General features: G+C 37.1%; 1 protein-coding gene across 5 annotated transcripts in view; it reads left to right on the top strand.

Annotated features, from left to right (window-relative positions):
- The window catches only part of SNX13 (sorting nexin 13), a 115606-nt gene extending 103359 nt beyond the window's left edge, over positions 1-12247 (top strand). For 4 of the 5 annotated variants that reach the window (XM_066238298.1, XM_066238300.1, XM_066238301.1 and 1 more), the window contains 6 exons: positions 1052-1213; positions 2638-2709; positions 5090-5235; positions 5468-5536; positions 7267-7379; positions 10058-12247. In XM_066238298.1, the coding sequence (XP_066094395.1) occupies positions 1052-1213; positions 2638-2709; positions 5090-5235; positions 5468-5536; positions 7267-7379; positions 10058-10305 (810 nt within the window). In that variant the 3' untranslated portion in view covers positions 10306-12247. The remainder of the gene's footprint in view (positions 1-1051; positions 1214-2637; positions 2710-5089; positions 5236-5467; positions 5537-7266; positions 7380-10057) is intronic. The other variant, XM_066238299.1, reaches the window with a different exon arrangement.
- The last annotated feature ends 1563 nt before the right edge of the window (positions 12248-13810 follow it).

Below are 13810 nucleotides of genomic sequence, written 5' to 3'. Positions count from 1 at the left end.
TTTATAGTTATCTTGAAAGTCAGCTTTGGTTTTTTTCTTTACTTATCCTACTTTTTCAGTGCTTTTCTTGATGGAAACTATGAAACACATAAGAGTGAAAGAGTTTTGTCTTCTTGGTATATATTATGTATTAACAGTGTGCTATGATCCTTAAACACTGGGGTTCAGTTTTTTTACTATTTGTTTTTTCTTTTTGTATGGGACATAATTTGTTTCTGTGGTACGTAACAGTTTCGGGAAAATATTTGTGTAGTTTTGTATGAGTGGTGCTGTGTGCTCTCTCCCCTTTTTTCTTTTTTTATCTCAGAAATTCCCATATTTTCCATATTCAGCTTCTTTAGTTGTGTCTCCTTTTCCTAATTGAAATGTCCTCACATTATAGAGTCAGATGCCTATTTTAATACTTCCGAATCCTGTGTATATCATTGCATTTTACATCTCTGGTCATGTTTTCTTTTATAGTTTTTCTTTTCTCCCTTACTACAATGCGGTTTACATGTTTGGTTTGCAATTTCTTTTTCTTCTTCATAATGGATTTCAAATTCCCTGCACAGACTCTAATTGAGAATGTATATAGCCTAAAAATTAATTTAAAAAATTAATTTTAAAGTCACTTGTTAGTTATTTCAACTTTCTGTTTATTTTATGGGCCTCCTTACTTTTCAGTATCTCTTCAAAATATCTCTGACATTGTTGCCTTGAATTGTGGCAAAAGGATGTTGTAGTTTATTCCACTTGCCTCAGTTTCTGTTTTGAAAAACTGTATTTTTTTTTCAAAACTTTAAAAATAAAAAGTCAGCCAAAGCTTATATTTATTTTCTAGCAATCACCTTCTCACTCACATTTTTTTGTCATATATTTGTATGTGAAAATACATTTTTAAGACACTGTTGAAGGAGAACAGTTACATACTTTTAAAATGAAATAAGCTATTATAGACTCAAAAATTATGACACCTTTCATATGTTACACTGTGTGTTTTCCCAGGCTTCTCAATTGAATAACAAATCGGATACAGTAACATCACAGTATAATATCTCTTACCCTTTAGATGGACACTTTTGTAAATCCGCTTCGAAATTCTATGAGGAACGTTTCAAATGCAGTGAAATCCCTTCCTGATAGCTTGGCAGAGGGAATGACCAAAATGTCAGACAACATGGGCAGAATGTCAGAAAGATTAGGTCAAGATATAAAGCAATCATTTTTCAAGGTAAGATATTTTCAATAATGTGTAAAGCAAAACTATTTTTAAGTCAACTAAGATTTATTGAGCTCCTGCTTAGATTTACCTATTTCTTTCAGAAGTCTAAAGCGCTAGCACCTAGTCTCATAAAGACTAATAATAAGAAAAATCTAAAGAATATATTATTTTCAGAAACGGATACTATAAAATCTAGTCACTTGTTTAGTCTCTGCTATGGTAGAATTTGAAAATGTTTAAAACAAATACTTAAAATTGGTAAAAGTTAACATTCTTTGTACTGTTTTATTCCATTATACCATTTTTATCCTGTAACAGTATTAAATTTTGTAATAAAACAAGTAAATCCTATTGTGCAAATTAGTTATACTAATATTCATCAGGAAACAAAGTCTGATTTCTCCTGATTTACATGATCCAAGGGAGGAAATGTCCTTCACCATCATCAGTCTTTGGGGTCACATTGCGAGTCTGCACCTGTGTGTGGGTAGCAGAGTGTCCTAGCAGTCTGTTTCCTTCATTAGCAGACACAGCTAGTGGACCAAGTAGCTTGCTGCCTCATAATTTGCCTCTTCCATAATTTGGACCTAGTTGTTTAAGGTTACATTCAAGGCAAAGAAGACATATAGCTCTTAGAGTTTTCTATTTGTTAGATCAGTTTGAATGAAGAGGAAATACATAGAAACGGATTTTTTTTTTTACTGTAAGAGACAACTCCTAAAATAGTGTATGTAAGTCATACTTTTCTATTAATTCTCAGCCTTTCTTTGCTACTTCATCTTTATTTCTACTCCTGGGAAGTACACTATCTCTGAAAGGAGGTGTTTCAGCACCTCTTCTGCTGAGAATCACCCGTATGACTACATACAAACGGCACTTCAAGTTTTCAGCTTCCTTTCCTCACCAGTAACATGAAGGGGTTATAATAAGTGATCTGGATGTTCTTCCTGTGCTGATAAATAATTATTAGCTGACACTGGTTTTTCTGTCCTTCTCCCCCTAATTTACATTATCCAATAATCAGTGAATTAGTTCTTTCACACTGTTAACACACTACCAAGTTGTCTGTGGTAAAGATAGAAGATTGGCGTTCTGTTTCCTGGCTGTCTTACTGACTTTTGGTCTTCAAATCATTTACCCTTTCTGAGCTTTAAATTCTTCTAAAAGGTACAGGAGTTGGATTAAGTAATCTCCCCTTCCAACTAAAAAGTTAAGCTTTTTTTTAGAGGAAAAAATATTTTAGTAATGAAATAATCACCCTTTTATATTTGTTTTCTAATTTTAGATTTTTAATAGTTTTAAATATATATATTGACTTTGTTTATATATTGTCCCAAATATCAATATTTTATTATGTTTGATAATTATTTTGGTTGATTATTATATTTTGTTCTTTCCCTGTCTGCATGTTTACTGTGTTGTTTTAATGTTAGATGCCTCCTTTAATTCCAAAGGCTGATTCAGATCCTGAACATTGTCGAGTCTCAGCTCAACTTGATGATACTGTGAGTTAATTTTATTTTGGGTGGTAGTCAATTGTAATTCAAATTATAGTTAACAGAATTTTTTAACTTTTTAATGAAGTATAGTAATGTATATCATTAATGTGCATATATTGTAAGTGTTAAGTTTCATGAATTCTTACAAACTGAACATGCCCCTGTAATCAGCACTCTAAGCAAGAAACAGATTGTTGTCCGTACCCCAGAAAGCCCCTAATGCTCTTTCCCTGTCACTGTCCTCTTCCCCTACCAAGGGTAACACTATCCTGACTTCTATCCTGCCTTTATACTTTATATAAATGAAACTGTAAGGTATGTACTCCTTTAAGTCTGGCTTTTTCTGCTCAACATTGTGATACTCGTTTATGTTGTTTTGTGTGATAATAGTTTTTCATTCTCGTGGCCTTCCTTCCAGTGGTCCATTTTGTAAATAGAGTACAAGTTATTTGTTGTGTTATGAATAGTACTCTTAGGAACATTCTAGTACATGGCTTTTGATTTAAAAAACAAATGTGTTCCTGTTGAGTCTTACCTGGGAGTGGAATGGCTTGGTCGGAGGGTATGCAAAAGTACCGTTTTACCAGATACTGCCCAGTGGTTTTCAGAAGTGTGTATTCTCCTGCGCAGCCACCAGCCATGCATAAGACTCCAGTGGCCCGTGGCCTGCCAGTGCTGTGTTTCCAACTGTAGCCACTCTGGTTTTCCTCTCTCGTGTGGATTTTCATTTCTCTGATGATTGTGTGAGATGTGGAACCCCTTTTCATATGTTCATTGGCCATTTGGGTGTCATCTTCTGTGTCAAGTGCTTTCCCCCGTTTCTCTGTTGGCTTGGCTGTGTTTGTCATTGATTAGCAAGTGTGCTTTTTATAACCTGAATATTGGTTCTGTGTCAGATGTGAGTGTTGGTGCCGTGCAGATAGCTTCTGTGTGCTTTTGTTCATGTACCTCCAATCTGTGCCTATTGCAGGGTCACAGATATGTGGGATTTTCTTTAATTTTTTGTTTGTTTTACCATGCTACAATTTAGATTTGGGATACATCTAGGATTGATTTTTGTATATGGAATGAGGTGTAGGGGTCCAGTTGACCCAAGCACCATTTACTAAGAAAGCCGTCTTTTCCCGAGTTTTACTGTGTTTCTCCTTTGACACAAATCCGATTTTTGTGTATGTTTGAGTCTGGGCTCTATATTCTGTTCTATTAGGCAGATTTATTTTAACGTTATACTTGTCTCCCTTAAGTTTTATTACATTTCTGTATGATAAACTGTCTTTAAAAATATATTTTTATTTGTTTTTCAAGAATATTTCAGAATGTTTAATTACGAGTTGTGCTGGTATAATATCTATAACATCATCCCTTTTTTAAAGGGTTTTTATAGTTTAACCTTTTATTAGAATTGTCATGGGGTACCAAACTAGAATATACTGGATTGGAATATATATAGAACAGCATGTATTTTGCCTCAGTAAGGAAATGTCTCCCTCCTTACCCCTCTTCCCACAGTGGACCCCTTCCCCTTGCTTAAGCTCTGTACTGTCAGCATGTGAGAGGAAAGATGCTCTATGTTCACAGCATGACAGTGGCAAATGTATAACATGCTGTGTTCTCGATATTTATACTACAACACTGGTGAAGAGGTCATTGGAAAGAGCCTCTTAGTGAGGAAAGATTTATAAACTTACTGACACGTGCTGCTTTGTCGCAGTTCTCAATCTGCACCTGTTTCGGCTTTACATATGTATTTTCACATCAAAGCCTTCTAGTTGTCTTCCTCTACTTTCTACATCGTTAATCAAATATCCCCATTATAAAAGTGTTCAGATTTTTACTTGTTAAATGTTAAAACTGTAGTAGCTTAGTGAAATATATCTTATGTAATATCAACTTAGTTGTGTACTAGATTTTATTCATTTCTTTTCCCTGAAAATACCTGAATACATACAATTCACTAACCAAGCAAAACACATTGTTCTGTGTGGATTATGTTTTGTTGTATTAGATAAGGAGAAATGTTGAGAATGTTTTGTTCTTTTGAAAAAGATGCCCAGGAAGTAGGCAAAGGGACTAGTATTTGCCTTATCAAAGTCTGCTAAAAGAAGAGGAGCCAAATCATCTTTCCCACAATCCACTTAGAGACTTTTCTTTTCATCGTGTCGTGGAATGGACTCATCGTTTATAGGGCTTTAAAGTTCTACATTCTATGAAAATGACTGTTGAAAATGTCTTTTCTAAATTAGAATGCAATGTCAGGTTTTGAAAGCTACAGTATAACTTTTTCTCTGACCTGTGAAGTAGTAGCAATAGTTTTGTAAAAGTATCCGTTTATGGTAGATCGGTCCCTCACATAAGTGTATGCGTATTTCTTCTCATATTTCCTCAGGTGGATGACAACATTCCACTTAGGGTAATGCTGCTTCTCATGGATGAAGTATTCGACTTAAAAGAGAGAAATCAGTGGTTGCGAAGAAATATCAAAAACCTACTTCAGCAGCTTATTAGAGCCACATACGGTGATACTATTAATAGGTACCACATTTTCCCCCACTTAGAGCTGGTCTTACTCAGCTTTTAAACTTTTAGTTCTGGAAGTAGATTGTTCAACCTTTATAGGAGAATTTCCTTCACTGGGCGTTTTCAGACCACTAAGTAGTTCGTTTCTCTCAGATAATTTACATATAAATTAGGTCGCTTATTCCATGAAAGTGGTGTTTATTTTACTCAACTTCTAAAATTTTGACCTTATTTATTTTACTTTCAGAAAAATAGTTGACCATGTTGATTGGATGACCTCACCCGAGCAAGTAGCGGACTTAGTGAAGCGTTTCAGGTATATCTAAGACCCAACCCAGTCACTTCTTTCAGGTGGCACAGAGTTTGGCATTGTTGTTGCTAATTAACTTTGATTGCTTTTCTTTTTTTCCTGGCCATAAAGTTGGTTTTAGTGATCACTGATGAGCAAAAAGACTTCTAAGAATTATAATAAACATTTTATACATGGGCCCATTCATCTCTGTTTTCTTTAAACCCAGAATAGAAAAAGCATGTAAAGGAAAATTCTGAAAGTATTGTGCTACATTTTGTCACAGCAGTGGCATTGAAATAACTGAAACATTAGTGTAGCTAAGGCATAGCCCTATATCAGACCCCAGTGTTGGGGATTAATGTTTCTCATTTGTATTTGCTAACCTTAATTTTAAATGAAAAACTTTAAAAAAATATGTCTGTCTCTGGCCATAGTCTAATTTTTAAACTATTTGGACCTCTGAAGAAGGCAGCTGGAGAGCAGTGAGGCTCCGTTACGTGCTCCTGCTACAGAGATACTCCGAGCCCTCGTCTGGGCCGGCACCAGGGCCTCGGCGGTGTCGCCCCTCCAGGAGAGCACAGCATGGCAGAGACCAGAGCTCTGTATAGAAGGGAAGATAAGAAAGGCAGGGATATTCCTGGCATCATGTATTTCAAACTAACAGAAGCAAGAGGAGAGCTATCAGTACTGAGCGCTGTGTGCTCGGTCTGAGCCAACTACTGTATGTGCACTTTCTGATTAGATCAGGTTTCACGAGATAGGGGTTTTGTCTCCATTTTGTTATGAGGAAATTTAGGATTAGACATGTTTTAAGCTGCTTGCCCAGAGGTTCGTGTGCCTGAAATAGGAAACCAGGTTTCTCTAATCTGAAGCTACATTTTCCTCACGACGCCAGACTGTTTGGGGCCGCTGGGCCGCCTGCCCTGGTGTGGTGGTTCTGTTCCGCGTAGGTGAAGGAGGTTCCTCAGGGCAGTGGTTCCCCACATGGCTGCGCGTTGAAACCACGTGGACGGCTTTAAAAGGCACAGGTGCGCGGGCCCACCTCCAGACAGTCTGACTTAATCAACCCAGCGGAGGGCCTGTGCATTACAGCTTTTACAGCTCCCAGGTGTTTCTCATGTGTTCAGACAGTTAAGATGGACTGCTCCGAGATTCTCTTTCCCTCAGACCAGATTCCCAGGTGGAAGCTAGTCATTGTGCTGAAATTCCTGCTTTTGGCCTCATCAGTCAGGCACAGGAATGAGGCGTGCTGGGCAAGTGAAGCAGAATGGCTGTGTCTGTGTGAAGGAACACTGCAGTCAGTGCAGCTCGGGGTGGGTGCAGTTTGCTTTCTGTTAGCTTAGTTAGAAGGGAGCCGCGGGAAACGGACTGCAGATTCCCCAGGTTCAGGGGATGGTGGAGTGGTGTTTAGCTGAGATGTTCAATCTCAACGAGATGAGAGGCCTTTGAGATTAAATGGCTGTGATACAGTCATTTATAGATTCCATTTTGCTATCCTTATCATTTGTTAGTGTATATAAGTTATTTCAGAGTAGAATTTATGTTATCTTTTTTTGTGTATGTCTTTTTACACCTAAAATTGAACCTTGGACTTAATTACTATTTGTTGAATGTCATACCTATATAAGATTTCAGAAATATTTCCTCTTTCTGTTTACATTTGTGTTTTCTATAGAAAATTAGAATAATTTTTCCAACTTGTATCATTGGAAAACAAAAAGTGGTTACAAAATTTATTTAATCTTTTCAAATAGAGATGCCTTTTGGCCAAATGGCATTTTAGCGGAGACTGTTCCATGCAGAGATAAAGGAACCCGAATGAGAACAAGAGTTGCAGGAAAAACTAAATTACTTTCAATTATGCCAGGTGAGTGAACATGTTTGGTAAAAGTCGCATTCATTTGTAGTTCTGATTTTTGGCATTGAGCATGTTAGTTTGTATAACTACCATTTGATTGCTTACTATATAGTAGGTACTGTTCTAGCCATTTCTCCTGTTTTCTTGACTAATCCTCATGACACTTATGAAGCTCGGCACGGTTAATGCTGCAGCTTTGTATGTGAGGGAACAGACACTCAAGGGGGAAGTCAGCCACCCACTGTCTGGAGCTAGTAAGCCAGTGTTGGGATTCTGACTCAGCCACTGCTTTCGATCACTTGAAAAAGAGTGGTGCTTTTAACCACTTCAGTTTTCTGCCTTGAAACATTTTGAGAATAAGTTGATGATAAATAAAATATGTAACAGATGACAGGGCTAATAAGGAGTCTGAAGTTCCAGGTTTTCAGGAAGAATATTTGTTCTACTTAAAAGAACAAACCAATTTCTTCAAAGAATCTCTTTACGTAGGAACAACTGATTGATCCCAAGGAAAATACACATTGTGTCATTCTCAGTTTAGTTTGAGTTACTTCTCCAGAATACTGCTAAATTCACTTTGTCCCTTTTGTCTTCTCTCAGTAAGAGAGACTGTATGATGTGACAGGCAGTTTTGTGTGGCTGGGTGGTTATCTGCTCCCTTCTTTCATTGTGAATATCTTTGAAAGATCAGAATATGGATGTAGAGAATTTAAAAGATATGTTTGTTAATTTCTTTAATATCATATTAAAACTATTTGAACCTCTAAAGAAGGCAGCTTTATAATCATATAATACCTATTTCTTTTCCTATAATTTAAAACTATTTTTTTTAAATGAGAAACGGGGAGACAGACAGACTCCCACATGCACCTTGACCGGGATCCACCTGGCAAGCCCCCTACCAAGTGCTGCTCTGCCCATCTGGGGTCTCTGTTCTGGTTGCTGAGCAATTGAGCTATTTTATTTTAGTACCTGAGGTGAGGCCATGGAGCCATCCTCAGACCCCGGGGCCAACTTGCTTGAACCATTTGAGCCATGGCTGCTGGAGGAGAAGATAAAGAGAAGGGGGAAGGGAAGGGGTAGAGAAGCAGATGGTCACTTCTATGTGCCCTGACTGGGAATTGAACCCAGGACTTCCACACACCAGGCCAACGCTCTACCACTGAGCCAACTGTCCAGGGCCTAAAACTATATTTTCATCATAGCATTTAATCAACTTTTCCCTCTGTCAGTGAATATGGAAATTTGCTACATGACTATTAATTCTACCCTATAGACTATACTGTTGCATTCTGAGATAAAAAGCTAATTATAGCAGCATCATTTCAGAAAAATAAACAATAACTTTGGATGTTATATAATAAACTATGAGAATAAACTAGATCATGCTATAGACTCAGTTATGCAGCTGGAAGAAACCTAAAAACATTTACGTATTCAGTAAATATTTTTGAGAGTGTCTCATGTGCCAGACACTGTTCTTTGCACTCTTCTTTGCCTTTCTGGAGCTTACAGTGTAGTAGGGGACACAGACACAGAAAACAGACAAAATAAGTAAAGCACAGTATGTCAGGCAGCGGTCAGTGCTGAGGCGGCAAACAGCACGGGAAGGTGAGCTGCGGAGAGAGATGGATGACCCGGGAATGCCTCCCTGAGAAGGTGACACTGTGAAGGCCTGACGTGAAGGTAGATCTAGAAGTACATGTACATAATCCCTCACTGTTTTCTAGTAAATTCACACACTATTTGCTTTAGATTATGTGTACTCCTCGTTAGAAACACGCCTGTTGGAAGTTACCTGTCTCTTTTGGCAGCACTAAAGTAATATTTTCTACGTTTGGGGTCCTGGTTATGAATAACTAAGAACAACCACACGTGTGGTTCCCCAGTGACTTCATGCTGCCTGTGAGCAGCGCCAGCCCTGCTCACCTGACAGGCACAGCACGACAGGTTTTCATTCTTCCCCCATGCTTTCAACGGGAACCTAAAATTCGCCAGACTGACCACCCGTCTCTTGAACCTCCTTTGTTGTGTCCGTCAGTGCTCATGTGTCTGCCTGTCAGAGTCCTGCCCAGGCAGCGGGCTGCCTCCTCCCTACGTCAGGGGCACCTTTCCTGGGGTTCTCGTGGAACCCCATCTGCATTTTACACTCAGGATTTTAGAGCTGCTGTTACTGTGGACAGTTTTTTGAGATCATAGATCAGCTTTCACACATCTTTTTCTTATAGCATATTTCTCACTGTGCATTCCACAAATTAAGAGTATTTGTATGTTTCTGAGTTTACAGATCACTTTTCACATTATTGCATTAAAGCCTTATAAATCCTTACAGTTATAAGGATAGTGGTTATTATCAGTCCCCATTTTACAGGTGAAGAAACAAACTCAGAGTAGCTCAGTGTCATAGGCCTTAAGGGACAGGATTGTCATTCTAATTTGGGGCTCCTACTTCTTTCTCACGCGCCGCCTTCTCTCCCGGTCCCTGCTGCATAGCGCACGGATGTGCGCGCCCACGTGTCCATGGGAGTCTCAGTCCATTACATAGCTGACATGCTTAACTGTACCTGCTCTTTATCTTGACTCCGCTGTGTACTTGACAGGCTTGATTTAACTTAGAGCATCGTGTAGGCCCTGTGTGTCCTTTATTGGAGTAATGAATTGTGTTTATCTCCCCCCCCCCCATTTAGATGAACTGAAGCACATTATTGGGGCTGAGACAACACGGAAGGGCATTCTTCGTGTTTTTGAAATGTTTCAGCACAACCAGTTAAACAGGAGAATGGTTTACGTCTTCTTGGAAGGCTTTTTGGAAACTTTATTTCCACAGTATAAATTCCGTGAACTTTTCAACAAACTGCATTCACGGTCAAAGCAGATGCAGAAATATAAACAGAAACTTCAAACAACTCAAGCGCCTTCTTTACAGAAAAGGTGACACTCCAGTCTATGAAGCTGGTGTTCATTTTGTCCAGAACTAATGGTGTGGACAGATCTGGGGCTTCACTCACGTACTGTTGTGTCTGCTCCAGTCTCTTAGTGTCTCAGATAGATCATTAACACACCCACAGGGCCGTGGCTCTCTCGTCCTGTCCCCGTCTGCAGTCCAGTCCCCACCAAGAGAGCTGCCGTCTCAAGTGATTTGGTGCAGATTTTTGCAACATGGAAAGAATACCACCCCCATCTCAAGCAGGAATGTCATTGGTCTCTTTTGTTTTAAACTAATCAGCATTCTCTAGCAATGACAAAGTGCCAGAGTGTATCTAGGAGAGCTAAGGAAAGCACAAAACAACGGTTCACAGATCAGTTGACTAATTTGTTTAACAGTGGGAGAGTGTGCAATGTATGATTTGGAGGGATTTGTTTTGCATAATGATTTTATAGGTCTCTGTCAGGATTTTGATATATAGTGGATTTAGCCAGGTGAATTATCTTTGAAACATCTATTTTCGGTCTGGGGAAAATGATAGAATGCCCGTAAAGTATGAATTTAACCTTATACCCAAATTATAGTTTTGTGACATAAATAAAACCTAGTATAAAATATAACCAATCAAAAACAATGAATTTGTTCATTGGTATAAAACAAGTTTTAATTGATTCTTATGTGCTTTGAGAGCTCTGTTTTGCTCTTGTACTCATTCTACGTTTTCTTTTGGCATTCTGTGTGCAAAAAGAAGCATATGGTGGCCCTCATTTCGGTGTTAGAATTCTTGCAATTTTCTTTACCTTTAAGAGATTACTATTTATACAGTAGGAGAATATAATTTGTTGAAAGAACTGCCAAATTCCATCCTTCTAAAAATAGGAAAATTTAAAAGAAAACAGTACTCTACTGAAAGTTACCATGTGATAATTTTAAATTGTGTGATCTAGACATACTTTAGGTGATTGCAAAAATAGCAAATCAAAGGATTAAGTGAGCTTCTTAGTCATATGTAAACATACAAATTCCTAATTCTATTATAGTGTACATATATGAAAATAAATAATGAAAACAGAACTATGATATTTTTTAAAATATGCTTTTATTTATATTTTGCATAATGTAAAATTCTACTAAATAAAGCAAGTTGGCAAAACCCTTCAGTGTACACTTTTAAGTCCCTAAAATAATTTTGTATCAACAACAACAAAATACCTTTTCCAGTTTTGGAGCCGCTGCATTTCCTATAATTTTCTCATTCTCCATGTGTCCACCTTGGAAGTCTTTATATTCCTTGTATGCAGGGTGTCTGCATCGTTTTAAATACTTCCACTGACTACAGAAGGTTCAGGTGTGTCACCGTCTTTTGTTTTAAAAATATTTAACACTAAAACCTTAAAGTAGTGAAGCTACTTATCAGACCACTGAGCCAAGACCCTGGTATTACGAGAACGTCCGGGTGCTTAAGATAAAGGGACAAAGAATTGGTATCCCAGTTATTTGGGAGCTTTAAGATTGGAACAAGATATTATTGTCTTGTTTTTACTGAGGTCCTACTTAAAGAGTGAAACCTAATAACAGAATAAAGCCTTCCTTTAAAGCTTTATAATAATAATCCTATTTATTAGTGCCGGTGTGCATACTGTAGTATGCATAGATTCAGCGTGTGTTGCATGTCTTCGGAACTCTGTAAATGAAATCACTTTCATTGCATTTTGCAACAGAGAAAAGCTCCTTATTGACTCTGGTGGAAGAAATAATACTTCTTCTCATTGTGTCTCCCTGCCCTGGTCCCACCCCAAGCCCCAGGCTTTACAAGTAAGGCCGTGTGAAACATGCCTGTAGAAAGCATCAGCATGGCCCTGAGTGCAATGGTTTTCAGATATACCCCTGCCCAGTTCAAGTATATTTTTGACACAAAGGTAAACAGAAGAATTTGTGTAAGAGTCTAGTGTGTACATGTGAAAAAAACATTTCCAGATAATGTGAGGAACGGTGGCCATCAACCAGGGAAAGAAATGTCATGTAAGATTGCAAATTTTCATAATGGCCCTGCAAGATATCTGCGTCATACCAAAAATGTTTGAGTAAGTGGGTTTTTAAAATAATTTTTGTTTGAAAGAGTTTTATATTTCAGGAACAGAAATGTCAAATGGTAGTCTATGTAAACAGTTGTGCATCTTCTCTGCACATCAGGGTTTTACATCAGAGAGAGCCATGGTCATGCTGAAATTAGAGATACCTTTTGAATGACTTGGTCAAGCTGTGTGTAAAATATTTAATCCATAAGTCAAGTACAGTGTACTATGTTTAATAAAGTTATTACATTTAATGCATTTATGGCATATATGAATATACATGAAGAGGCTTTATGTCTTCTGATATTTGATTTTTGAATGTGTTTTTAAAGTCAGTTGTGCCTTTAGGCAAAAACCTTCTAAATTAATCATTCTTTGGGTTTTCTGATTTTTCAGGTAACAGACTAATTAGAAACCATCACTACTAATTTGTAATAGTTCATTCACCTAAAACATTTGATTGTATGATTTAAATATAGCACTTTAGATGGGCATTTCTTGTAATTACGGTGTTCTGAATAGTTGCTGAAAACAATTGTGCCATTGACCAGTGATGCACTTGGCTAGCCTTAATTTTTTATTTTAAGAAAAAAGAAACAAAAACTTTGACTATTTTAGTTTGCTCATTTTAAGTTTGTGCTGCTGGTGTTTGGGGAAAAAAAATCAAACAGTTAAGTGCTACCAGAAAGTGTACCAATTTTTTAAAAAATGAAGAACAATATAAATTTCACAGTCTAAAATTTTAATTTTGTGCAATATTTTCATTTACTGCATGTGTATTTTGAGTAATTGTAAAATAAATGAATTTTTAATGTTTTGAGATCTATATAGTTTAAACTGTCTTCTTAACCCAACAACTTACATTCCGTTGTTGCTGCATCCTTTTATTTAAGGACTTGTTTTAAAAGTCTTTTTTTGTCACTCCTTGTAAAATTCTTTTGTTATTAGTAAATTTTGCTTATAGGAGCATGGCTCCTGTATTACAAGGGAAAATATAAAGAGCACATTTTAGGATTACAATTGTTAAAAGATAACTTGTGCATATCATTGTACAGTAAGTGTCGACTGTGTGCCTAACTATTCTGTCAGTACTTCCCTTCTTTAATGAGGAGGAAACAACAATCAGAATGTCAGTTATTTTTATTGAACTAAAAAGAAGAGTAAAAATTTTATTTGGTTTGTGTTATGTTCTGTCCATTCATTAGAAAATACTAATAAAGTATTAACAAACTTATTTGTTGAATTTATTTAGTAGCAATGTATTTTTTTATTACTTTAAAAAATGCTTTGCTCAGTGGTCTTATTTTTAGTAACTGTGTATTTTTCTTTCATTTTAGAAATCAAGCAATGCACGTTCCAGGTTGATAGATGATCTATTGAGTGATTACTTACAACTAACTGAATTTAATTTTCCTTTTACAGGGAAAGTAATTTACTAC

Source organism: Saccopteryx bilineata, chromosome 7 (assembly GCF_036850765.1).
Source record: "Saccopteryx bilineata isolate mSacBil1 chromosome 7, mSacBil1_pri_phased_curated, whole genome shotgun sequence".
Classification (NCBI taxonomy): domain Eukaryota; kingdom Metazoa; phylum Chordata; class Mammalia; order Chiroptera; family Emballonuridae; genus Saccopteryx; species Saccopteryx bilineata.
This window is presented reverse-complemented; position numbering and strand designations above follow the sequence as displayed.